The sequence below is a fragment of the Schistocerca piceifrons genome, chromosome 8 (assembly GCF_021461385.2).
Source record: "Schistocerca piceifrons isolate TAMUIC-IGC-003096 chromosome 8, iqSchPice1.1, whole genome shotgun sequence".
Classification (NCBI taxonomy): Eukaryota; Metazoa; Arthropoda; class Insecta; order Orthoptera; family Acrididae; genus Schistocerca; species Schistocerca piceifrons.
In genome coordinates, this window is record NC_060145.1 from 460,589,647 (window position 1) to 460,617,330 (window position 27,684).

Below are 27,684 nucleotides of genomic sequence, written 5' to 3' on the forward strand. Positions count from 1 at the left end.
AGCTAGTTTTCCACTCTCAGAGAGCTTTTGCGAGTAACACGTGTCGCGTAAACAGCGCTGCGAGTCTGCTCTAATGCTGACAACGGGACACTTGTTGTCGTGGTGTTCTTCAGTCCGCAGACAAGTTTCATGCAACTTTCCGTGCTGCTCTATCCTGTACAAGTCTCTTCACCTTCGCGTAACTACCGTAATTTACAACCTTCTGAATCTGCTTACTATATTCATCTCTTCGTCTCCCTCCACAATAACCCCTCCCCAGCCTCCCCACCTGTACCACACTTCTCTCCAGTGCTTAACTGGTGATCCCTTGATATCTCAGAATGCATTCCATCATACATCAACTGATCTCATCTTCTAGTCATTTTGTGCCACAAATTTCTTTTCTCCCCAACTCCTCATGAGTTACGTGATCTATCCATCAAATTTTCAGCATTTTTTATAGTATCAAATTTCAAAAGCTTCTATTCTCTTCATGTTTAAACAATTTATTGTCCATGTTTCACTTCCATACATGACTTTACTCCATACAAATACATCACTGGCCACTAAAATTGCTACACCAAGAAGAAATGCAGATGATAAACGGGTATTCATTGGACAAATATATTATACTAGAACTGACATGTGATTACATTTTCACGCAATTTGGGTGCATAGAACCTGAGAAATCAGTACCCAGAACAACCACCTCTGGCCGTAATAACGGCCTTGATACGCCTGGGCATTGAGTCAAACAGAGCTTGGATGGCGTGTACAGGTACAGCTGCCCATGCAGCTTCAACACGATGCCACAGTTCATCAAGAGTAGTGACTGGCGTATTGTGACGAGCCAGTGGCTCGGCCACCATTGACCAGACGTTTTAAGTTGGTGAGAGATCTGGAGAATATGGTGGCCAGGGCAGTAATCGAACATTTTCTGCATCCAGAAAGGCCCGTACAGTACCTTCAACATGCGGTCGTGCAGTATCCTGCTGAAATGTAGGGTTTCTCAGGAATCGAGTGAAGGGTAGAGCCACGGGTTTTAACACATCTGAAATGTATCGTCCACTGTTCAAAGTGCCGTCAATGCGAGAAAGAGGTGACCAAGACGTATAACCAATGGCACCCCATACCATCACGCCGTGTGAAACGCCAGTATGGCGATGACGAATACACGCTTCCAATGTGCGTCCACCGCGATGTCGCCATACATGGATGCGACCATCATGATGCTGTAAACAGAACCTGGATTCATCCGAAAAAATGACGTTTTGTCATTCGTACACCCAGATTAGTCGGTGAGTACACCATCGCAGGCGCTCAAGGGTAACCGTAGCCACGGTCTCCGAGTTGATAGTCCATGCTGCTACAAACGTTGTCGAACTGTTCGTACAGATGGTTGTTGTCTTGCAAACGTCCCCATCTGTTGACTCAAGGATCGAGACGTGGCTACACGATCCGTTACAGCCATGCGGATAAGATGCCCATCATCTCGACTGCTAGTGATACGAGGCCGTTGGGATCGAGCACGGCGTTCCGTATTACCCTCCTGAAACCACCGCTTCCATATTCTGCTAACAGTCATTGGATCTCGACCAACGTGAGCAGCAATGTCGCGATACAATAAACGGCAATCGCGGTAGGCTACAATCCGACCTTTTTCAAAGTCGGAAACGTGATGGTACGCATTTCTCCTCCTTACACGAGGCATCACAACAACGTTTCACCAGACAACGCCGGTCAACTGCTGTTTGTGTATGAGAAATCGGTTGGAAACTTTTCTCATGTCAGCACGTTGTAGGTATCGCCACAGGCGCCAACCTTGTGTGAATGCTCTGAAAAGCTAATCATTTGCATATCACAGCAACTTCTTCCTGTCGGTTAAATTTCGCGTGTGTAGAACGTCATATTCGTGGTGTAGCAATTTTAATGGCCAGTAGTATACTTTCAGAAAGGACTTTCTGACTCTTAAATCTATACTCGATGTTAACCAGTTTCTCTTCTTCAGAAGCGCTTTCGTAGCCATAGCCATTTTATATCCTCCCTACTTCGACAGTCATCAGTTACTTCGCTACCCAAAAGGTCCGACTGCACTCGGGCCTAATGGTCTCAGAAAGCGTGGGAACCACTGTGCTAGAGCCTAAACATGGATCAAAGCAACCACTGATAGCACCACAGACGCGTTGAATCATGTTTGGACATGAAAGGAAAATACTTCGTGTAACAGATGGGACTGATTTCTTACAATGCAATGTGCAAAAAGAAACGGTGTTAGGGGTTCAGAAAGAAATGATACTATTGTAAAGAAGAGCTGTTTACTGATTGTGTTGATATGGAGATAATGGTGAGTAAAGAAGAGGTGTTGACTGATTGAGTTGGAATGTCGATAGCAGCTGGAGACGCTTTAAGAACTGTTTGATACGTGGGTGTCCCGTAATGCAGAAAGACGCAGTTAAGCCTCTCGCGACTGTAACGTACGCTGATTGCACTGCCCGTAATACACTGGCAGAGTTCCCGGCAGCCCGAGACCGCTCGCAGTATTGACGTTCCCCAAAGCGAACTTTGGCAACAAGCCCACAATCCCTTCGAGCTTTTATACTCTCTGCCGTATCGGCTAACGTTAAGTGACTGCTTGAAAGTGGCCCTAAGTTAAGCTTCACTCATCGGTGTCCCTCCGCCTGTTTCGAGTTTGCAGCGTGTTATATTGTCTCATTCAGAAATTCCAGGTATTATCTTACTGCTCGCAGCAATATACGTTAGCTTTTGATGTTGAGAACAAATCGGTCTTAACGCAGGCGTTACTGCTAACCACTTTCATCAACATTGCTTCTCTTTCAATCATTCGAGTAAACACATTTGTTGTAAAAGAGGACATTGTATGACCAACATACTTCTCTCTCTTCCCCCCCCTCCATTCCTCCCCCCTCTCTCTCTCTCCCTGTCTCCCTCCCTCCCACCCTCCCTCCCACCCTCCCTCCCTCCCTCCCTCCCTCCCTCCCTCCCTCCCTCCCTCCCTCCTTTCCATTTCCCGAAATCCCAGTTCCTTACAGTGTCTTTCTCTCATTAGTTTAGCTCAGTTCATTTCTTAGCGGACACATTTGGGATATTTTTCATTATTTTAAAATTTAAGAATCGATTATATTTCTCACGTATGTTCATATTTAGTGGGTTTTTTTCGTTTCGGTTTTCTTAATCTTTTTGTTGGTCTAAGTCAATGGGTAGCTTAAATACTGGATGAGACTCCTAGCAAGTATTTTGAGATCTGTTTTGGAAAACACAACGCGATTCCTTCATTATTCTCCTTATAGTAATTTATAATTCTTTCGCCGTCGTTCCCATATTCAGAGACGCTCAGGCACCATTATAGCACGCTTAGCTCATTGGTGATAAATTCCGCTGGTTTCAAATTACATGAGGCAGTGATTAATCATGGGTCATTTCCATCTTCTTACCTCCTTTGCTTAACGTCTGCTTTCGTCCCAACTTTTCTTCGATTCCTCCAACTATGTAGTCAAATTGACCACACTGAGGCACGCGTAATTATTGTTATTACAGGGTGTTTCAAAAATGACCGGTATATTTGAAACGGCAATAAAAACTAAACGAGCAGCGATAGAAATACACCGTTTGTTGCAATATGCTTGGGACAACAGTACATTTTCAGGTGGACAAACTTTCGAAATTACAGTAGTTACAATTTTCAACAACAGATGGCGCTGCAAGTGATGTGAAAGATATAGAAGACAACGCAGTCTGTGGGTGCGCCATTCTGTACGTCGTCTTTCTGCTGTAAGCGTGTGCTGTTCACAACGTGCAAGTGTGCTGTAGACAACATGGTTTATTCCTTAGAACAGAGGATTTTTCTGGTGTTGGAATTCCACCGCCTAGAACACAGTGTTGTTGCAACAAGACGAAGTTTTCAACGGAGGTTTAATGTCACCAAAGGACCGAAAAGCCATACAATAAAGGATCTGTTTGAAAAATTTCAACGGACTGGGAACGTGACGGATGAACGTGCTGGAAAGGTAGGGCGACCGCGTACGGCAACCACAGAGGGCAACGCGCAGCTAGTGCAGCAAGTGATCCAACAGCGGCCTTGGGTTTCCATTCGCCGTGTTGCAGCTGCGGTCCAAATGACGCCAACGTCCACGTATCGTCTCATGCGCCAGAGTTTACACCTCTATCCATACAAAATTCAAACGCGGCAACCCCTCAGCGCCACTACCATTGCTGCACGAGAGACATTCGCTAACGATATAGTGCACAGGATTGATGACGGCGATATGCATGTGGGCAGCATTTGGTTTACTGACGAAGCTTATTTTTACCTGGACGGCTTCGTCAATAAACAGAACTGGCGCATATGGGGAACCGAAAAGCCCCATGTTGCAGTCCCATCGTCCCTGCATCCTCAAAAAGTACTGGTCTGGGCCGCCATTTCTTCCAAAGGAATCATTGGCCCATTTTTCAGATCCGAAACGATTACTGCATCACGCTATCTGGACATTCTTCGTGAATTTGTGGCGGTACAAACTGCCTTAGACGACACTGCGAACACCTCGTGGTTTATGCAAGATGGGGACCGGCCACATCGCACGGCCGACGTCTTTAATTTCCTGAATGAATATTTCGATGGTCGTGTGATTGCTTTGGGCTATCCGAAACATACAGGAGGCGGCGTGGATTGGCCTCCCTATTCGCCAGACATGAACCCCTGTGACTTCTTTCTGTGGGGACACTTGAAAGACCAGGTGTACCGCCAGAATCCAGAAACAATTGAACAGCTGAAGCAGTACATCTCATCTGCATGTGAAGCCATTCCGCCAGACACGTTGTCAAAGGTTTCGGGTAATTTCATTCAGAGACTACGCCATATTATTGCTACGCATGGTGGATATGTGGAAAATATCGTACTATAGAGTTTCCCAGACCGCAGCGCCATCTGTTGTTGGAAATTGTAAGTACTGTAATTTCGAAAGTTTGTCCGCCTGAAAATGTACTGTTGTCCCAAGCATATTGCAACAAACGGTGTATTTCTATCGCTGCTCGTTTAGTTTTTATTGCCGTTTCAAATATACCGGTCATTTTTGAAACACCCTGTATCTATACACATAATTAAAAAATTTTTTAAAAATTGACGGGTTTGTTAAATGTTTTGAGAGAGGCCATAGAAGTGGCGTACCAACCATTCAGCACTCCACCATGACAATACACGACAACATGCTGCCTAAGTTACTCAAGATTGTTTGCCTAAAACGGGGGTGGCAGTTGTTCCCTATCCACTGTACTCAACGTACTTAACTGGGTGTGACTTCTTCCTCTTCCTAAAAAATGATAATGAAGTTGAATGAAAGATGATTGGAGATGAGTGGAAGGTATTCGGGTGCAGCAGCGACAGACGTGGAAGACGTATTACAGAAACTTTGGTGTCGGTGTGCTCACTCCCAAGCTGCTTACTTTGAAGGTAACGGTGCGGAATAAGATCGATGTAGTACTGTAGTTATGCGACTATCACTAATGTTTCGGGAGCTTTCGGATACCAGCCCCTGTGTTAGACAGCTCACGAAAGAAGAAGCATGCGGAAACCGTCTTGGCCATCTCGTACTGTGATTTTACTGCCAGACATTGAACTTCGCCACAGACCCGCTCGCGTCACATTGTGGCGGAATGGCGGGGTATAAGGAAATGAGGGCAAAGTTGAAAACGCCGACACGGCGGAAGTAGGAAGAAGACTGACATACCGGGGAGCACTTTTCTGTGCGGAAGCGGCCACATCGCGGAAGTGCCCCTAATGGTGGCTGAAGCAGCGACGAATCGCGGTTTTAGTCGCGGGGGAGGGAGTGGGGAGGGGTGGCGAAGAGGGGGGGGGCGGCTATTCACGGCAGACAGGAAGTACGGCTCGGCCATTGTGTCCGCAGGCGGGGCATTAAATCTGGCGCAGCTGCGCACGCGCCGTGATGTGGGCGCTAATGGCACTAATGCGGCCCAGATAGCAGAAAAGTCCCCACGCTGAAGCGAAAAGTGGACTCGGGCAGGGGTTAAGGCACTGCAGCCGCAGCCGCAGCCGACCGGGTAGAGCCCGGCCGCGCTAGACTCGCATAAGGGCCGGGGCGCGATCCCCTCCCAGGCATCTACGTCCACACTCCACAAACCATTGTGAAGGTTACTTAGCACTGTGCTACTTTTGGGGGCTACTCCCTGCTCTATTAGCGCATGAAACACTGACGAATGTACAGGTAACATCAGGGGTTCCCCGGGGAAGTGTTTTACGACCCTCACTGTTCGTGTTATATGCTAATGACCTTGCAGACTTCTCGCAGGTGATGCAGTTATCTGTAGTCAATTCCTGTCTGCAAAAAAAGCTGCACAGATATTCAGCCATGTCGTCATACGATTTCATACCGCTTCAAAATTTGCACCTCGCTTTCAATGTCCAAAGATGTAAAAGTTTACATTCCACAAAACGAAAAAATGTCCGAAAGACGTTCAATAAGTAATTCAACACTTTTTTTCCAGACAGCAGGTTGGCTTTATCCCGGATTCCAATACAGCAGGGCTTCCCAATGTGTGGTCCGCGGACCCTTTAGGGGTCCGCCGGCTCTTTCTAGGGGGTCCGTGGCCACCCTTGACGAAATCGTGTAAAATAAAGAGTAAAATTGTTGTGTTTAGACAAGACAGCCTAGACACAATGAGAGGAAGCCGAAAGGCACGCGCTTAAACTCAAGCAGGCTGGCGTGAGGTCTGAAACAGGATACGTAATGAATGCTATAAAGAAAAGTACGTAGCTTCTGGAATACTTAACTTTAATCCACATTTGTAGAATATCGCTCTTGATGATACATTAATAGAATCTCAATATCAATTGAATACGGCGCCTTCCTAGGTCGTAGCAAATGTAGCTGAAGGCTATGCTAACTATCGTCTCGGCAAATGAGAGCGTATTTGTCAGTGTAGCGTCGCTAGCAAAGTCGGCAGTACAACTGGGGCGAGTGCTAGTAAGTCTCTCTAGACCTGCCGTGTGGTGGCGCTCGGTCTGCTATCACTGACAGTGGCGACACGCGGGTCCGGCGTATACTAATGGACCGCGGCCGATTTAAAGGCTACCACCTAGCAAGTGTGTGTCTGGCGGTGACACCACATTCTTCCCCACAAATCGGCGAACGGTTGTGTTATAAGGCTTCCGCCCGCCGTGGGGAGGACCCCATGTTGATGTATGTGACGAGGTGGGAAGCCTAACAACAGGCGAGGCTGTGCCACCCGCACCCGGCCATTCGCTCCGAGGGGAGCTAGGAAACGCCTGAAAACCTAGTCCAAGGTGCACGTCAACATGCGGTGTATGCGCCCATAAAGAGACAGGAGGGGCCGAAGATTCGACCTCCATCGCGTAGGGGTACCCGACGGGCGAAGACGACATCTGGTCCGGAGCTGGCAAGAGTTCCAAGTCGGAGGACAGCTGGTCAGGGAGGCGCCTGGCGGCTGCAGCGAAGCGTCAACTGCAAGCGTCGTCGGCGGGAGAACAGGCGGCGGCGGCGGCGGCGCGTCGCCATGGGGCAAAATGGAAGGCAGCGTCGGTAACACCTGGGGATGAGGCGAGCCAGTAGATGGGTCCCCAGGGCGCTGACCGGACGGCACCGTCGCTGAAAGCAGACGGGGAACGGCAGAACCCGTGCGACGACAGAGGCGCAGCTGATTGAGATGCCGACGCACCTCACCAGAGGCCCTTAAAAACCAAATACATAGCGCGGCCGAGGCAGCGAAGAATGCGCCCTGCGAGCCAACGCCGTGAACCTCGATAGTGGCGATAACATACAACGTCGCCTGGAGCAAAAGCAGGTCGCTGCCGCTGCACAGGGTTCGATGAGGACGACCGTGCAACAACTCAGCTGGCGAGCGACCATCTCGGGGCTGAGAGCGATACGAGGACAAGAAGAGCAACAAAGCGTCCTCCCGAGAATGCGACTCTTTCAGCTTCAACATCTGTGACTTGAAAGTCCGAACCAATCGTTCAACGACACCGTTTGACTGTGGGGAAAACGGCGTGGATGTCAGATGTTGAATACCATTGGCCTTGCAGAATGACTGAAATTCTGCGGACATGAATTGTGGGCCATTGTCGGAAACAATAGTCTGTGGAAGACCTTCAATGCAAAAGATAGCGGATAACGCTTGGATGGTGGCAGATGACGTCGTGGCAGACATCCGGTCAACAAAAGGAAAATTACTGAAAGAATCGACCACCACCATCCATCGAGCATTCCAAAATGGACTAGCAAAATCTATGTGCAAGCGTTGCCAAGGGGAAGTGGCTTTCGGCCATGCAAAGAATTTCCGCGGTGGTGCGGATTGTTGTTCGGCACACGCCATGCAAGAAGAGCACATATTCGTAATCGCAGCATCGATTCCGAACCAAGTACAGTGCCGACGAGCAAGTTGTTTCGTGCGCACTATACCCCAATGTCCTTGGTGGAGAAGCCGTAAAACAGAGGACTGTAACGAACGTGGGACCACAACCCTGGACTGATCATTATCAGAACGCAACAGCAAAACACCACGTCGAACAAAAAGTCTTTCCTTGTGAGCAAAAAATCGGCGAACCAACGGATCCTCGATCCGTGACTTTGACAATGGCCATTGCGTAGCAACAAAACGCAAAACGGTAGCAAGGACAGGGTCAGCAGCTGTGGCTGTAGCTACACGACGAAAATCAATCGGAAACGATTCGACAACGTCATCGGTTTCCGAATCAATGAACATGCAAGCAAGTTCGGAAGAATCGAATGCTCGATCCTCAGCAACAGGCAAACGGTACAACGCATCGGCGTTTCCGTGCGTAGCAGTGGACCGATACAAGATATCGTAGCGGTACTGCGAGAGGAAAATAGACCAGAGAATGAATTTCTGCGCTGTACGTGGAGGTACAGGCTTGTTCGGATGAAAAAGCGACGTCAAAGGTTTGTGGTCTGTGATGATGGTAAAGTGACGACCATACAAGAAATCATGAAACTTAGTAACACCAAATTCGAGAGCCAAAGCTTCTTTCTCTATCTGTGAATAATTTCTTTGCGCAGACGAGAGCAATTTGGACGCAAAGGCAATAGGGCGATCATGCGAGCCATCTTTGTGCGCAAGCACAGCACCGATCCCGAAATCCGATGCATCTACCATCAACAAAAGGGGTTTCTGGGGATCGAATGGCGTAAGGCAAGTACGAGAAAGCAACGCCGATTTCAACTGGCGAAAGGCGCGTTCGCATTCCATCGTCCAGACAAACGGAACACCTTTACGGCGTAAGCGATGAAGCGGAGCTGAAATGGAAGAGGCATTGCGCATATTCAATCACACCTTGTGACTCCAAATCATTTAATGTTCTTGCGACCTCATCACGCAATGCGTGGGGAACACTGCGCGCTCTGAAAAATTTCGGTTGCGCGTTTACTTTCAGTTCCAAATGTGCTTTATAGTTCTTAGCGCAACCAAGGCCCGGTGCAAAAATGTCTGCAAATTCTTCACATAGACTAGAAATACTGGCTGAAGGCACAGTCTGGTTCACTGATAGGACCTGATTGACTATAGACAAGTTAAACAACTGAAATAAATCTAAACCAAACAAGTTCACTGCAGAAGAAGAACGAAGTACATAAAATGACACAAGTTTTGTTTGTCCCTTGTATGTGGCAAGAAGGCTGCACTGTCCTAACACAGGGATCTTGTGACCTGAATATGTAGTTAGCTTAACATTTGCGGCACGCAACGGAGGTGTGCCCAGTTGTTTGTAAGTGTCTTTATTGATCAATGAAACTGCAGCTCTGGTATCGAGCTGGAAAGGGATCACGTTACCATTAATGTCCAAGTCTACAAAAAGTTTATTGTCCTGCTGACGACAAGAGCCACTGTCTAGTGCAATTCGAACAGACGCTGGTACAGAAGCACTTGCTACTTCACGTGATTTCCTGCGACGCCGACGCACACTATTTGTGGGACGAACACAGTCACTGCTAGAGAGAGTCGCACTGGGCGGAGTGGAATTAACTACATGAATGAATGTCCATGGGCGAAGGTTCACGAGCCTGAGTATTCTTGGGTCGATTCCGGCGTGAAGCAAAGGGCCTGGAATGGTTGTGAGTGTCCGATCTGAGCTTTTTCTGGCAAACACTCTGAACATGTCCTTTTCTATTATAGAAAAAGCAAATAGCTTGGCGTGACAGGCAATTCTCACGAGAATGTCAGCAGCACACCGTGGGCATGATTTCACTGCATTTGCGTGCTTGTGCGGCACACGTGGCTGCGCGGACGTGCACGAGGGCTGTTTACCGTTCTGTGCAGCTCGCCCGATGGGCCGGTTAATGTGACACACAGCTGGCGAAGTTTCAAATGATTCCTGAGCAAAGTCAAGTGTGTCTTGCCTATCCAATATGTCTATCACTTGTTGAAGGGAGGGACTGACTAGTTTCAAAACTTGCTCCCGTATACGAACATCAGAAACGTTCTGTGCAATTGCATCACGCACCATAGTATCTGAATAAGGGAGTCCACATTCACACTCAAAAGCACAATCCCTAGTAAGGCCTTGCAAAGTTGCAACCCACTCCCTATTAGTTTGACCGGCCGTACGTTTTGTACGAAAGAACGTATACCTTTTTGCAACTACATTGACTGATTCCTTGAAATATGCATCTAATGCAGACAGAGTTGCTACGTCGCGGCAGGGAAATAATTTCACTATCACACGGTACGTCTGGACGCCGACACATGATAATAAGTGATGCTGCCGCTCATTACCTTGAATTCTGTAGGCGGCGAGATGGAATCCAAATTGGCGTGACCACTCCGTCCAGCTTTCCATCGCCGCATCGAATGGACGAAAAGGTGGTGCAACTGCGTGTTGTGGCTGCGGTAGCGGTGGAGCGGCGGCTGCCGCATCGTTTTGCATTGCACGTTGACCCTGGACGAGCTGTCCAAGGGCATCCAATAATGCCTGCGTCCGCTGATTCTGCAAGCGATAAAATTCGGACAGTACATCTGGAGATTGTAGCGAAGCCATGACACAAGTAAATTAGAGCAATACGACCATTTGTATCCATCGTCGCCAAATATGCTGTGTCTAGACAAGACAGCCTAGACACAATGAGAGGAAGCCGAAAGGCACGCGCTTAAACTCACGCAGGCTGGCGTGAGGTCTGAAAAAGGATACGTAATGAATGCTATAAAGAAAAGTACGTAGCTTGTGGAATACTTAACTTTAATCCACATTTGTAGAACATCGCTCTTGATGATACATTAATAGAATCTCAATATCAATTGAATACGTCGCCTTGCTAGGTCGTAGCAAATGTAGCTGAAGGCTATGCTAACTATCGTCTCGGCAAATGGGAGCGTATTTGTCAGTGTAGCGTCGCTAGCAAAGTCGGCTGTACAACTGGGGCGAGTGCTAGTAAGTCTCTCTAGACCTACCGTGTGGTGGCGCTCGGTCTGCTATCACTGACAGTGGCGACACGCGGGTCCGGCGTATACTAATGGACCGCGGCCGATTTAAAGGCTACCACCTAGCAAGTGTGGTGTCTGGCGGTGACACCAGAAAAATTATTGAATAAAAATGTGAAAATCCATCACTTTTTTTCCATGTGAAAAAAATGTGTACTTTTACTCCAGGTGTATTGCGGTCCCTAAGTGAGAACGCATACATAGTTTAGTACCAGAGAATGCGGCTTCTCTGATCAACTGTTCCGCAACAATACTGGGGTCGTTTGTGCGCCGCCTCACGGCGGTAGATGCGCTGGAACCATTTACACATGCACGGAGCGAGCTTTGTCGACCAATCACAGCACTCGCTGACACGTATGCGGCCCCAGGCATCATTAAATGTTAAACTTACTTTGTCAGTGCACTACCTATTTCATAAGTCGATTTTTGACCTTCATGTTGTTTTCATTCATCTCTAAACCAAAGACTATTGATACTTCGTGGGGGGGCGGGGGGGGGGGGTAGAGATGGGCGGTCATTGGGAACAGATTAGGGGTCCACCATGGATTTTCGACTGAAGAAGGGGTCCACCAGCTGAAAAGGTTGGGAAGCCCTGCAATACAGCATATTGTTCCCCACTCTTTTTGCTGCAACAACCTATTTTTCATAACAATCTCCTTTCAACACGACGGCCTTACACCACCTTACTGGTAGGGCGTGTGTGTCCGCATGCTACCACTCCACTGGTCGACATCAGAGCCAACGTCTTGCTGCATCAGTAGCCTCCCCATCATTCACGTACAGCTTCCCGCGGAGTGCAGCCTTCACAGGGACAGACAGATTGACGTAGGACTGTTCCAGTTTCAGGGTGTAGGGTGGATAAGGAAGCGTCACAGTCCAGTCACGTTTTGTGAGCACACTTGTGCGAGACCTTGCTTAGTCATGCAGAAGGAGAAGTTCGTTTGCATTTCTGTGGCAACACTACTGGCCATTAAAATTGCTACACCAAGAAGAAATGCAGATGATAAACGGGTATTCATTGGACAAATATATTATACTAGACCTGACATGTGATTACATTTTCACACATTTTGGGTGCATAGATCCTGAGAAATCAGTACCCAGGACAACCACCTCTGGTCGTAATAACGGCCTTGATACGCCTGGGCATTGAGTCACAGAGCTTGGATGGCGTGTACAGGTACAGCTGCCCATGCAGCTTCAACACGATACCACAGTTCATCAAGAGTAGTGACTGGCGTATTGTGACGAGCCAGTTGCTCCGCCACCATTGACCAGACGTTTTCAATTGGTGAGAGATCTGGAGAATGTGTTGGCCAGGGCAGCAAGTCGGACATTTTCTGTATCCAGAAAGGCCCGCACAGGACCTGCAACGTGCGGTCGTGCATTATCCTGCAGAAATGAAGGGTTTTGCAGGGATCGAATGAAGGGTAGAGCTACGGTTCGTAACACGTCCACTGTTCAAAGTGCCGTCAATGCGAGCAAGAGGTGACCGAGACGTGTAACCGGTGGCACCCCATACCATCACGCCGGGTGAAACGCCAGTATGGCGATGACAAATACACGCTTCCAATGTGCGTTCACCGCAATGTCGCCAAACATGGATGCGACCATCATGATGCTGTAAACAGAGCCTGGATTCATCCGAAAAAATGACGTTTTGCCATTCGTGCACCCACGTCCGTCGTTGAGTATATCATTGCAGGCGCTCCTGTCTGTGGTGTAGCGTCAAGGGTAACCGCAGCCATGGTCTCCGAGCTGATAGTCCATGCTGCTGCAAATGTCGTCGAACTGTTCGCCCAGATGGTTCTTGTCTTGCAAACGTTCCCATCTGGTGACTCAGGGATCGAGACGTGGTTGCACGATCCGTTACAGCCATGCGGATAAGATGCCTGTCATCTCGACTGCTAGTGATACGAGGCCGTTGGGATCCAGCACGGCGTTCCGCATTACCCTCTTGAATCTACCGATTCCATATTCTGCCAACAGTCATTGGATCTCGACTAACGCGAGCAGCAATGTCGCGATAGGCTACAATCCGACCTTCATCAAAGTCGGAAACGTGATGGTACGCATTTCTTCTCCTTACATGAGGCATCACAACAACGTTTCACCAGGCAACGCCGGTGAACTGCTGTTTGTGTATAAGAAATCGGTTGGAAACTTTCCTCATGTCAGCAAGTTGTAGGTGTCGCCACCGGCGTCAACCTTGTGTGAATGCTCTGAAAAGCTAATCATTTGCATATCAGAGGCTCTTTTGCCTGTCGGTTAAATTTCGCGTCTGTAGCACGTTAACTTCGTGGTGTAGCAATTTTAATGGCCAGTAGTGTATTTCCTTAGGGCAGCACGATACACTTAAGACCTCATCGTTGCACCATGGTGGTGGCCGTCAGACAGAATAACACCTTCAGAGTCCCAGAGGACCGTCGCCACGACTTTACCCCGGCTGACGGTGCGGCTTTGAACTTTTTCTTCGGAGGAGAGGTTGTGTGATGCTACACCATGGATTGCCGATTTCGTCCTCGTTCGGCGTGATGAACCCGTGTCTCATCGCCTGTGACAATGTTCCACAACATATCATCACGATCAGCCTCGTAACGCGCAAGCAGTTCCGCACAGTAGGTCGTTCGTTGCCCTTTATGGCCTTCTGTGAGCAGTGAAGCGGGGAGCAACCCAATGTCAACACACCTTTGTGTACCCTAACGGGTGGGCCCGTGTGTCAGCACTACCAACAGATGCATCCAGTTGTGCAGCGAAGTGTTTGATCGTGCTCATTCTGTCTCTTCGAATGAGAGTGTCCGCACGTTCCAGCGTTTAGGAGTCACAGCCGTGTGCGGCCGACTGTTTGAGATGGGACAGGTTTGCACGACCGTGTTGTCATGACGACAGAAGTCTCGTCCAAACTATGCTTTTGTTCACTGTCACCTCCCCATAGACATCCTCCAAGCGCCGATAAATATCTGCGATGCTCTGGATTTCAGCCAAAAGAAACTCAGTAACAGCTCTCCGTTTGGAACGCAGCGCCGTTACAGAGGCCTATCTGAAGGCAACATACAGCGCCACCACCTGTCGGAATTTCATTAAACTATAGGAGCTGAAGTGGGAATCTTCCACTATGTGCCACAATATATTCCGCATTTTTCAACGGAAACTAGCCGAGGAAAAAATGTATCGCATTACTTACTGAACACCCCTCGCACTACCCTATGACGGCAGTATCAAAGAGCTACAATTGGCATCAGGCAACACGTACAAGAACCTGGTTGTAACAATTTCGTGCGATTTTAAATGGAACGACCACAAACTCATAGTTTTTAACGTTGAAATTCCCTAAACAACCGTGCAATTTTGATGTCATTTTATTTTATTTTCGCTACCAGTTTCGGCAATTCATTATCCCATCTTCGGGCCCCATATGCAACTCTCAAAAATAATGGATATTGGCATACTAAACTAACGCTAAATCACAGTAAGACTCAGTTTTTACAGTTTTCTGACGCACAATTCAACTAAATCTAATGTTTTAATTTCACAGAATGGGCATATGATTAGTGATACTGAACAGTTCAAATTTCTAGTGTTCAGATAGTAAACTGTCGTACAGAATCTTAATCAAAGGCTTAATGCTGCCATCTTCACTTTTCGAGCGGTATCTGAAGTGAGTGATCCTTCGACACGAAAATCAGTCTACTTTGCTTATTTTCATTTGCTTATGTCGCATGGTATTATATTTTTGGGGCAACTTTTTCCATTGTAAAAGGATATTTTTGGCTCAGAAACGGGCGGTTCGGGCAGTAAGTGGTGTAAGCTCACGAACCTCTTGTCGACCCCTGTTCATGAATCTGGGTATTTTGACATTGGCCTCTCAGTATATATATGACTAACCATATGCCCATTCCGTGAAATTAAACCATTAGGTTTTGTTGAATTGTGTGTCAGAAACTGCAAAAACTGAGTCTTACTGTGATTTAGCGTTAGTTTAGTATGCCAATATCGATTATTTTTTAGAGTTGTATCTCATGGATACAATATTGACTGAATAACGACTGTGTGTGTGCTGTCTCGTCGTAGAAGGTTGGCGACCGCGACCATCATGGTGTATTCCTCTCTCTTCTTAGCTGTTTTAACAAAGATGGTGATGTCAGAGATGTTGTTCCACTCTGTGACCACGAAACTGTTTCCCACCCACGTTCGCCTTTTATCTTTCTTTCAGTAATGAGTTTCAGGAAGCTGTACCTTACGCTTTAAAAAATTTTGTACAAAATGTGCTGCTTCTGTGCATTTGATGTTTGTTTTTTACTGTAAGGTGTTTCCCAGCACTGTGAAGTTCTTCAGTGTAAGTAACGTAATCTGCATACGAGATTCTTAACATTTTTCAAATGCCTTTAGTCTTTCCGTTTGAGAGCTTTTGATGTCCAGGCTTCTACTCCAGGCTAATAACACGTAACACTTCGCTATTTTTCAGCGTGTATTAAACTGAAGATCATGTCTGCATCAATATGTTAAAGTTTTTGAAATGTCCTCTGCGCAGGGTCAAATCTAGTTGAACTAACGTAAAAGTTTTCAACTGATTTCACTGTGAACGTTTCGCATAATATTTCAATAAATAGACTGACAAACTTTTGAGTAATCTACCTATCGCTTTTAGAAACCAGTTCCCGTGATCCAGTTCGAAAGGAGGAATCATGAAGATCAATGAAATTTACAGCTGTCTGATAAATGACAAACACTATCTATGTAGGTGCTACGGAGGAAGACTATGTGTTACTATAACGTTTTGCTTGCCTGCTTCCAGGAAGGTGATCCGGGCGTACCAAGACAGCTGGAATCACCGGTGTAGACTGCTCTTCTGCTGCATGGGGAACAGCGACAGGAACCGGGTGAGTCCGCTAACATTACATCCGTTCCACACATCTAACGAAAGGGTATGGCAATAGTATAAGTGGATGTAGAGCTCGCCGAGAAAGTAAGGGATGCAGGGTCATTTCTGCTACTTACAACTTACACTGTAGCATTAAATGTGACTGGAGGAAATAGGAGCAGCCGCAACAGACACTTGTGTGTGGTCTGTCGAAGTCTTACACCAACGTGACCAGCCCTGGGTAACACAGCTGTTAGCAGTGTGAACAAAGTGGTGAGCAAATTGTCTTTGGCTGAAACAAAGTATCCTATCTGTGCCGTGGCTGTCACTGCAATTGGGAGATGGGAAAACACTAATCGTGGCCTGCACTTGAATACGGGGGGAAAGAAAAGATTAGTCGAGCATCTTGTAGGAAGTTTAAGGGGGGCTACGATCATACAGAACAAAATTATTGTGAGTACGGAATTAAAGGGGCACATTTTTAGGTTAGAGTCATGTACAGACAGAAAGTATTGTAAGAAATTAGAGCAGCTCCCAGAGAAACAAAACTTTGTTTCATCAGAACGTTAGAGGGTTGAAAAACAAGATGTATGAGCTCATTGTGTGCCTAGAAGATGTAGAAAAGTGATAGATGCTCTGTGCCTCTCTGAACACCATGCAGCCATAGGGATGGAGAAGTTAAATATCAGGCATTATAGATTTGGCTCATTTTCGTGTACAGTTAACATGGGAAAAGGAGGACTTGCAACATATATTAAAGTTGGACAAAAAGCCAACAATTTTGAAACAAATAGTTTTGTGTCGATCAGGACCTATAAGCATGTGCTTGTCAGTTTTTACTGTGGAATACCTCTCTGTTTACTGTAACAGGCTACAGATACCCTCTAGGAATCTTTCAGCTGTTTATGAGAGATCTAGATGCATTATTTACCTACCTGTCAGACAAGAAGAAACAGTGATTCGTGGAGATTCAGTGTAGATTTCCTAAAAGATACAGAGTGGAAGAGTGAACTGGAACTATCATTTCGATGTTTCAACGTAATTTCAGTAGTCAGTTTTCCAACTTGTGTGTAGAAAAATAGTGAGACATTGATTGCATTTTATAGGCAGTGCTCAGGATGAAACACTAAATGTGTACTCAGTTGATGACGGATTATCTGATTATGATTCACAGTTAATGGAAACAAACAGTGTGGCACCTTCCAACCCTGAGGCAAGTTCATACAAAGCAGCAAAACTAGTAAATGAGATTATGTAGATCATGATACACTCATACAAAAACTCAAGTTTTGTGAAACTGATAGCTTTGCTTTACACACAGCTGGCTTGAATCATTCTTGACAGACGAAATGCAAAAGGTTGTGTTGAACAGTTCAGTGTCAGAAAGGCATAGAATTTTCGTGGCTGGGGTAGGGTAAAAAAAAAAAAAATCACATAGGAAGCCCCACAGGGTTCAGTTTTGGATCCACTCCTTTATGTGTGTGAATGACCTTCCACTTAAGATTCAACAAGCAAAATTTGTACTTTTTGTGTTGATACTAGTGTTGCAATAAATCCCATTAGAAATAGAAAGCAACAAAAGAGTTGCTAAATGATATTTTCCAAAGAATTATTAAATGCTATCTGGAAATGGACTCATCCTAAATTTTGAAGCAAAACGCACACTACATTCAGTTATGTATAACAAACAGCCCTACCAGCAATTGATATAGCACATGTGCAGAAGTCAGTAAGTTTGCTAGAACGCTCCAATTTTTTTTCTGCAGATACTGATGAAAATTTCAACTGGAAGAGGCATATTGCCGAGCTTCTCAAATAATTAAGCTCAGTTACTTTTGATCGTAGTATAACTGATAATCTTGAAAGTAAACATATCAAATTTGTGTCATGTTTTGCATATTTACACCCAGTAATGTCATATGAATAACATTCTGGGGTAGCTCATCACTTACAAAGAAAGTTTTTATTGCACAAATGCGAGCAGTAAGAATAATATGTGGTGTCCACCTATCTATGTCACGTAGGTACCTCTTCAAGAAGCTATGAATTTTAAGTGTACCGTCACAGTAAATACATTCTCTAGTGAAATTCGTCATAAAAAATCCATCAGAATTTGAGAAGAAGAGTGATGTACGTACCTAAACACTATACGAAAAAAATTACTTTTATTACCCATTGTTAAAGCTGTCAGTAGCTCAGAAAAGAGTTCAATATGCAGCAACAACATTTGCCCAATAAAATAAAAGTCTGACACATAGTGAAGCAGGTTTTAAATCTAAATTAAAATCATTTCTTCATAACGACTCCTCCGTTTCCTATCACGAATTTCTATTTACAAAACTAGTAGCTAATAAAAAAAAAGTGTAGTAGCATGAGTAGGACTAAAAATAATAATGTGTATACTAATGTTAACACTAATTCTGTATACACAAGTATAAACTAAGTCGTTCCATATGCTTCTGATAAAAGATTCGTTCACAAGATCTGTGGAACATGTAACAGATTACTAGTTGGTGATAGTTTCAAATGTTAGTAAAAATACGGAAAAAATATTACACATCTTTGTTTTTGTTGTATAACGTGATGGAGTACTTTCCAAATGAAAATTCTAGCCACAAAAAGAATAAAATCTAAATTGACAAGAAATTTTCAAGAAAAATATTGTTTTTACTTCAACCTGTTAAAGGACACAGAACCAAACACATATTTGACTGAAAAATGGATTAACTACTTCAAATTTCAGTGATGCATGTGATAAATATTTTATTCCGAATACATAAAATTGTTCCAGGATGAAAAATAGAAAACAATCAGAGTCATGAAATTGTTTCACCTGTATAACGATAAATATCGTCGCTGTTTGTGTCCTATTTGAGCTCTTAGAAACTAGCAATAAGAAAGTTTTTAAGAAGACTAAAATATTAATTTTGGGATCATGTGAGGCATCATAGTTGTATCGTGTTACGTTTAAACATAATTATTTACGTGAGACTGACAAGAGGAAGATCCCAGAAATGGCCAACCTATTCGGCTCATATTTGGCAGGTCGCTTGTGGACAACCTGAAATGAAAGACTGTGGGAGTAGGGACGTACACCGATTTAGTGACAATGGCACCATTGTTCTCCTTAAGTAAACAAGCCACCAAATTGTCCTAGGTGTCCTTACGTAAAAAAACCGCACAGTTACGGACATGTTTTGTTAATTTATGACATAAGTAATGGGCAGTTACTGGCATTATAATAGCAATCAATACCCAGCAACTGTCAAGATAATTACCATAATTTACATACGACATGGCAGTCTAGTTGGGTTCGTGTTTACTCAGGTATTCAGATGCTTTTAACATAAAGTGACAATTCTCACACTAATGTGGTAGTTAATGAGTCAAAAAATGGCGTCTTCCCCATTGTGCCCGTCCCCCTCAATATACTCCGATTGTCCAGGCCACCATCTCCCCTTAGTGTCCGCCCCCCCTCCAGAATCCTAACACTGGAACTCTTAATCTGGATCTCACTCAAGTAGCAGCAGCATCAGTAAATCCATGTGATATTGTAAATTTCCAGCGTGGTGCAACACCCAGCACTATTGGCCTAGTTTTCACGAATATTCAGCACCCAACGCTATTTCCTGCAACATTCGACGCCGTTTACCGTTCCGTGGCTAGCTTTTAGCGATTTTTTTTCGTTGCTGTTTTATAGATTTCCTCCAGTTTTTAAGAAGACACACGTAAATATAGGTTGTGCTGCTATTTTATCGATTTTTAGGAAACGTATTTAAAACACGTGGCTTCAAACAATTAACAACTATCATCCTAAGTCGCCCCCCCATGAACCATGGACCTTGCTGTTGGTTGGGAGGCTTGCGTGCCTCAGCGATACAGATTGCCGTACCGTAGGTGCAACCACAACGGAGGGGTATCTGTTGAGAGGTCAGACAAACGTGTGGTTCCTGAAGAGGGGCAGCAGCCTTTTCAGTAGTTGCAAGGGCAACAGTCTGGATGATTGACTGATCTGGCCTTGTAACAATAACCAAAACGGCCTTGCTGTGCTGGTACTGCGAACGGCTGAAAGCAAGGGGAAACTACAGCCGTAATTTTTCCCGAGGGCATGCAGCTTTACTGTATGATTACATGATGATGGCGTCCTCTTGGGTAAAATATTCCGGAGGTAAAATAGTCCCCCATTCGGATCTCCGGGCGGGGACTACTCAAGAGGATGTCGTTATCAGGAGAAAGAAAACTGGCGTTCTACGGATCGGAGCGTGGAATGTCAGATCCCTTAATCGGGCAGGTAGGTTAGAAAATTTAAAAAGGGAAATGGATAGGTTGAAGTTAGATATAGTGGGAATTAGTGAAGTTCGGTGGCAGGAGGAACAAGACTTCTGGTCAGGTGACTACAGGGTTATAAACACAAAATCAAATAGGGGTAATGCAGGAGTAGGTTTAATAATGAATAGGAAAATAGGAATGCGGGTAAGGTACTACAAACAGCATAGTGAACGCATTATTGTGGCCAAGATAGATACGAAGCCCACACCTACTACAGTAGTACAAGTTTATATGCCAACTAGCTCTGCAGATGACGAAGAAATTGAAGAAATGTATGATGAAATAAAAGAAATTGTTCAGATTGTGAAGGGAGACGAAAATTTAATAGTCATGGGTGACTGGAATTCGAGTGTAGGAAAAGGGAGAGAAGGAAACATAGTAGGTGAATATGGATTGGGGGACAGAAATGAAAGAGGAAGCCACCTGGTAGAATTTTGCACAGAGCACAACATAATCATAGCTAACACTTGGTTTAAGAATCATGAAAGAAGGTTGTATACATGGAAGAACCCTGGAGATACTAAAAGGTATCAGATAGATTATATAATGGTAAGACAGAGATTTAGGAACCAGGTTTTAAATTGTAAGACATTTCCAGGGGCAGATGTGGACTCTGACCACAATCTATTGGTTATGACCTGTAGATTAAAACTGAAGAAACTGCAAAAAGGTGGGAATTTAAGGAGATGGGACCTGGACACTAAAAGAGCCAGAGGTTGTACAGAGATTCAGGGAGAGCATAAGGGAGCAATTGACAGGAATGGGGGAAATAAATACAGTAGAAGAAGAATGGGTAGCTTTGAGGGATGAAGTAGTGAAGGCAGCAGAGGATCAAGTAGGTAAAAAGACGAGGGCTAGTAGAAATCCATGGGTAACAGAAGAAATATTGAATTTAATTGATGCAAGGAGAAAATATAAAAATGCAGTAAGTGAAACAGGCAAAAAGGAATACAAACGTCTCAAAAATGAGATCGACAGGAAGTGCAAAATGGCTAAGCAGGGATGGCTAGAGGACAAATGTAAGGATGTAGAGGCCTATCTCACTAGGGGTAAGATAGATACCGCCTACAGGAAAATTAAAGAGACCTTTGGAGAAAGGAGAAACACTTGTATGAATATCAAGAGCTCAGATGGAAACCCAGTTCTAAGCAAAGAAGGGAAAGCAGAAAGGTGGAAGGAGTATATAGAGGGTCTATACAAGGGCGATGTACTTGAGGACAATATTATGGAAATGGAAGAGGATGTAGATGACGATGAAATGGGAGATACGATACTGCGTGAAGAGTTTGACAGAGCACTGAAAGACCTGAGTCGAAACAAGGCCCCCGGAGTAGACAATATTCCATTGGAACTACTGACGGCCGTGGGAGAGCCAGTCCTGACAAAACTCTACCATCTGGTGAGCAAGATGTATGAAACAGGCGAAATACCCTCAGACTTCAAGAAGAATATAATAATTCCAATCCCAAAGAAAGCAGGTGTTGACAGATGTGAAAATTACCGAACTATCAGCTTAATAAGTCACAGCTGCAAAATACTAACACGAATTCTTTACAGACGAATGGAAAAACTAGTAGAAGCCAACCTCGGGGAAGATCAGTTTGGATTCCGTAGAAACACTGGAACACGTGAGGCAATACTGACCTTACGACTTATCTTAGAAGAAAGATTAAGGAAAGGCAAACCTACATTTCTAGCATTTGTAGACTTAGAGAAAGCTTTTGACAATGTTGACTGGAATACTCTCTTCCAAATTCTAAAGGTGGCAGGGGTAAAATACAGGGAGCGAAAGGCTATTTACAATTTGTACAGAAACCAGATGGCAGTTATAAGAGTCGAGGGACATGAAAGGGAAGCAGTTGTTGGGAAGGGAGTAAGACAGGGTTGTAGCCTCTCCCCGACGTTGTTCAATCTGTATATTGAGCAAGCAGTAAAGGAAACAAAAGAAAAATTCGGAGTAGGTATTAAAATTCATGGAGAAGAAATAAAAACTTTGAGGTTCGCCGATGACATTGTAATTCTGTCAGAGACAGCAAAGGGCTTGGAAGAGCAGTTGAATGGAATGGACAGTGTCTTGAAAGGAGGATATAAGATGAACATCAACAAAAGCAAAACAAGGATAATGGAATGTAGTCTAATTAAGTCGGGTGATGCTGAGGGAATTAGATTAGGAAATGAGGCACTTAAAGTAGTAAAGGAGTTTTGCTATTTGGGGAGCAAAATAACTGATGATGGTCGAAGTAGAGAGGATATAAAATGTAGGCTGGCAATGTCAAGGAAAGCATTTCTGAAGAAGAGAAATTTGTTAACATCCAGTATTGATTTAAGTGTCAGGAAGTCATTTCTGAAAGTATTCGTATGGAGTGTAGCCATGTATGGAAGTGAAACATGGACGATAAATAGTTTGGACAAGAAGAGAATAGAAGCTTTCGAAATGTGGTGCTACAGAAGAATGCTGAAGATTAGATGGGTAGATCACATAACTAATGAGGAAGTATTGAATAGGATTGGGGAGAAGAGAAGTTTGTGGCACAACTTGACCAGAAGAAGGGATCGGTTGGTAGGACATGTTCTGAGGCATCAAGGGATCACCAATTTAGTATTGGAGGGCAGCGTGGAGGGTAAAAATCGTAGAGGGAGACCAAGAGATGAATACACTAAGCAGATTCAGAAGGATGTAGGTTGCAGTAGGTACTGGGAGATGAAAAAGCTTGCACAGGATAGAGTAGCATGGAGAGCTGCATCAAACCAGTCTCAGGACTGAAGACCACAACAACAACAACATCCTAAGTCGCTACTCTATACGTTGCGTCGTTTGTGAGTTATTTAGCAATGAAATTAGCGAATCAGCATGTGGGGCTTTCGTATTCAAGTGACTCGCAAGATAGAATTGGTGTCACTTGATACCATAACCGCGCGAGTTTGCTCAGCCACTGGTTCGGCTTCGATCCTTACTACCATCCCATGTCCAATTTTTGTATAGCTCTCTTGTTTTCTTTTAGGAAAGTAAACGGAGTACATGTTTTTGCTAACTTCAATAATAATTATCTCAGAAACTATGCAATGTTTCGAATTTTTTCTTAACAATTAAGTCTCAGCACAGGCTACTGTGCAACACTTTTACGAGCTTTTCAGACCGTATCTGATCACCCTGTATACAGATAAGAAGATATGTAAGAACCTCATGTGCAACTTGAATAGTGCTGACGACAGTGCATTAAAATTGATTAATAGTTAGTACCATGAAAATTAATAACTATAGCAGATACATACAATATTTTAAGATTTTTTAAAGGAAAACTTGGTCTGTCTTAGGCCGTAACATTCGTTATTAACTGTGCGATCGTCCGATTTCGAGTAACAGTTGATTGTAACTGTCAGTATGCACAGTGGTTACAGTTTACATATATTGTCATGTGAGCCTTTAATATAATGACATGGTCTTTATCCAGATGATGATGTTGTATATGGTCCGTGTACAACGTGGCCTCATGTGAAGAACTTTACTTTGATTGATGTGCCACATCTAATGTGATGAACCATTTGGTGCGTATCCACATGGAAGTAGCAGTAACAGCACGTGCCATGTTTGTAACACGATTTTTATTATGTCTGATAGTGTCTGCAAGTAATGTACTGATGTTAAAATGTTTTAAGTGCTTGAAAAGTTAGTCAGTCGCACAATTAATACAGAGTGGCACAGCTTGCTAGGGACTATATTTTCCTTTACAAAACGTTTAGAGACTGTGGCCCCTCACAAAAACAAAATTACAATTATAAAATTTGTTACTCGATCTGCAAATAGATGGAGAAACTTGATTTATACCAGGCTCCGGAAAGCATATTCTGGAAGCTTTTCAGGATAGAAGCGTTAGCCAAGACAGTATGCTGATTAAGAGGAATTGTTTTGTGTGGGTGTGTATTTCTGTTTCGTACAGCAGATTCAAAGTGGCTCCTTTTTATGCTAAGTATAACACTTGCGTATTCTTATCAGTCTTTCTCAGTGGGATGCAGATGCAGATTTCTTTAGGTTGCTTGGTCTTACACCATTTCCATAATGTAAAAACCTCAGTTGCATTAGTGCCTTTATTTGACAAAAATTGCAATATCTATTCTAATCTTTTTATCACAGATAAGATTCCTCAAGGTATCGATACCATTAATTGGACACTCTGGTGAGAACTATACTTCTCTTAGCATGTCTGTCGTGAGTAGAGTATCTAGAGCAGTCGTGAGTTACAGTGTGAGGACGTGGTGTGCCCGCAGAACTCGTTCGCGGACATCGCGCGTCTGCTGTCCGAGTTCTTCCGCGACCTGGACGTGGTGCCTTCCGACGTGGTGGCCGGCCTGGTGCTGCTCAGGAAGTTCCAGAAGATCGAGCGCGAAGCCGTCGTCAAGGAGGTGAGTGAGGCAGCCAGCAGTCTGCGTTCTGGCTCTGAGGAGCTGTAGTCCGGTTACAACCCGAATTACTCTCGTTATTTCGTCGAGCTACTTCCGAATGGTATATATATATATATAAATGAGTGTCGAAAGTTCCATGCGGCTTTTCGTGGATGATGCTGTATACAGAGAAGTTGCAGCATTAGAAAATTGCAGCGAAATACAGGAAGATCGGCATCGGATAGGCACTTTGTGCAGGGAGTGGCAACTGACCTTTAACATGGACGAATGTAAGGTATTGCGAATACATAGAAAGAAGGATCCTTTATTGTATGATTATATGATAGCGGAACAAACACTGGTAGCAGTTACTTCTGTAAAATATCTGGGAGTATGCATGCGGAACGATTTGAAGAGGAATCATCATGTAAAATTAATTCTTGGTAAGGCGGATGCCAGGTTGAGATACATTGGGAGACTCCTTAGAAAATGTAGTCCATCAACAAAGGAGGTGGCTTACAAAACACTCGTTCGACCTATACTTGAGTATTGCTCATCAGTGTGGGATCCGTAGCAGGTCGGGTTGACAGAGGAGGTAGAGAAGGCCCAAAGAAGAGCGGCGCGTCTCGTCACAGGGTTATTTGGTAAGCGTGATAGCGTTACAGAGATGTTTAGCAAACTCAAGTGGCAGACTCTGCAAGAGAAGCGCACTGCATCGCGGTGTAGCTTGCTGTCCAGGTTTCGAGAGGGTGCGTTTCTGGATGAGGTATCGAATATATTATACCTCCCGAGATCACGAATGTAAAATTAGAGAGATTCGAGCGCGCACGGAGGCTTTCCGGCAGTCGTCCTTCCCGCGAACCATACGCGACTGGAACAGGAAAGGGAGGTAATGACAGTGGCACGTAAAGTGCCCTCCGCCACACACCGTTGGGTGGCTTGGTATAAATGTAGATGTAGATATAGATGATCCAGTTACGGACTGATCAGAGGTCCTTTCCGTCATTTGTTCTGTCTCATTCTGCTCATTCTCCCCTTCTGCATTGTTCCTCTACACTTTGTACTTAGCCTGTTCTTTACTCGTCCTTCTTAAGGTTTTCTTCCTACACATTTAGACGCTGTAGAACCGGAGAAACTGGTATACGTGTCTAATACCGTGTAGAGCCCCCGCAAGTACGCAGATGTGCCAAAAACGCGACTTGACGTAGACTCGAAAATGTCTGAAGTAGTGATGGAGGGAACTGATACCATGAATCCTGCAAGGCTATCCATAAATCCGTAAGAGTACCAGGGAGTGGAGATCTCTTGCGAACAGGACGTTGCAAGGCATCCCAAATGTGCTCAATAATGTTCATGACTGGCGAGTTTGGAGGCCAGCGGAAGTTTTTAAACTCAGAAGAATGTTCATGGGGCCACTCTGTAGCAATTCTGAACGTGTGGGGTGTCGCATTGTCGTGCTGGAATTGCCCAAGTCCGTCGGAATGCACAATGGACACGAATGGATGCAAGTGATCAGACGGGATGCTTACTTACGTGTCACGATTGGTATCTAGACGTATCAGGGGCCCCATATCACTGCAACTGCACACGCCTCACATCATTAGATGGCCTCCACCAGCTTGAACAGTCCCCTGCTGGCAGGCAGATCCCATGGATTCAAGAGGTTGTCTCCATACCCGTACACGTCCATCCGCACGAAAAAATTTGAAACGAGAATGGAACGACCAGGCAACCTGTTTCCAGTCGTGAATAGTTCAATGTCAATGTCGACGGGCCCAGGCGAGGCGTAAAGCTTTGTGTCGTACAGTGATCAAGGGTGCACGAATGGGCCTTGAGCTCCGAAAGCCCGTATCGATGTTGTTTCATTGAATGGTTCGCACGCTGACACTTGTTGGTGGCCCAGCATTGAAATCTGCAGAATTTGCGGAAACGTTGCATGTCCGTCAAGTTGAACGAATCTGTTAAGTCGTCGTTGGTCCCCTTGTTGCAGAATCTTTTTCCGGCCGCAGCGATATCGGAGATTTGATGTTTGACCGGATTCCCGATATTCACGGTACAATGGTGAAATGGTCTTACGGGAAAATCGCCACTTTACCAATGCCTCGTGGATTCTGTGTACCATCACTCGTGTGCCGACATTAACACCACGTTCAGACTCACTTAAAACTTGAGAACCTGCCATTGTAACAGCAGTAACCGATCCAACAACTGCGCCAGACATTTGTCTTATATAGGCGCTGCCGGCCGCAGTGCCGCATTCTGTATTTGAATACGCATCCCTACATCTCTACGCCAGTTTCTTTGGAGCTTCAGTGTATCTTGAGATTTCATTCTGTTGATCTGTTCCCAGCATTTTGTCCTATTACCGTGGATTTTATCCCCTGGCTCATAAGCAGTTTGGTCTGTATGCCATAGTCCTTTATTCTACACTACTGGCCGTTAAAATTACTACACCAAGAAGAAATGCAGATGATAAACGGGTATTCATTGGACAAATATATTACACTACAACTGACATGTGATTACATTTTCACGCAATTTGGGGGCATAGATCCTGAGAAATCAGTACCCAGAACAACCAACTCTGGCCGTAATAACGGCCTTGATACGCCTGGGCATTGAGTCAAACACAGCTTGGATGGCGTGTACACGTA

General features: G+C 44.9%; 1 protein-coding gene across 1 annotated transcript in view; it reads left to right on the plus strand.

Annotated features, from left to right (window-relative positions):
* Positions 1 to 27,684, plus strand: part of LOC124712461 (diacylglycerol lipase-alpha) — a 402,074-nt gene that overhangs the window by 121,292 nt on the left and 253,098 nt on the right. Inside the window, exons 5-6 of the mRNA XM_047242757.1 lie at positions 16,256 to 16,340; positions 24,917 to 25,051. Of these exons, the coding sequence (XP_047098713.1) occupies positions 16,256 to 16,340; positions 24,917 to 25,051 (220 nt within the window). The remainder of the gene's footprint in view (positions 1 to 16,255; positions 16,341 to 24,916; positions 25,052 to 27,684) is intronic.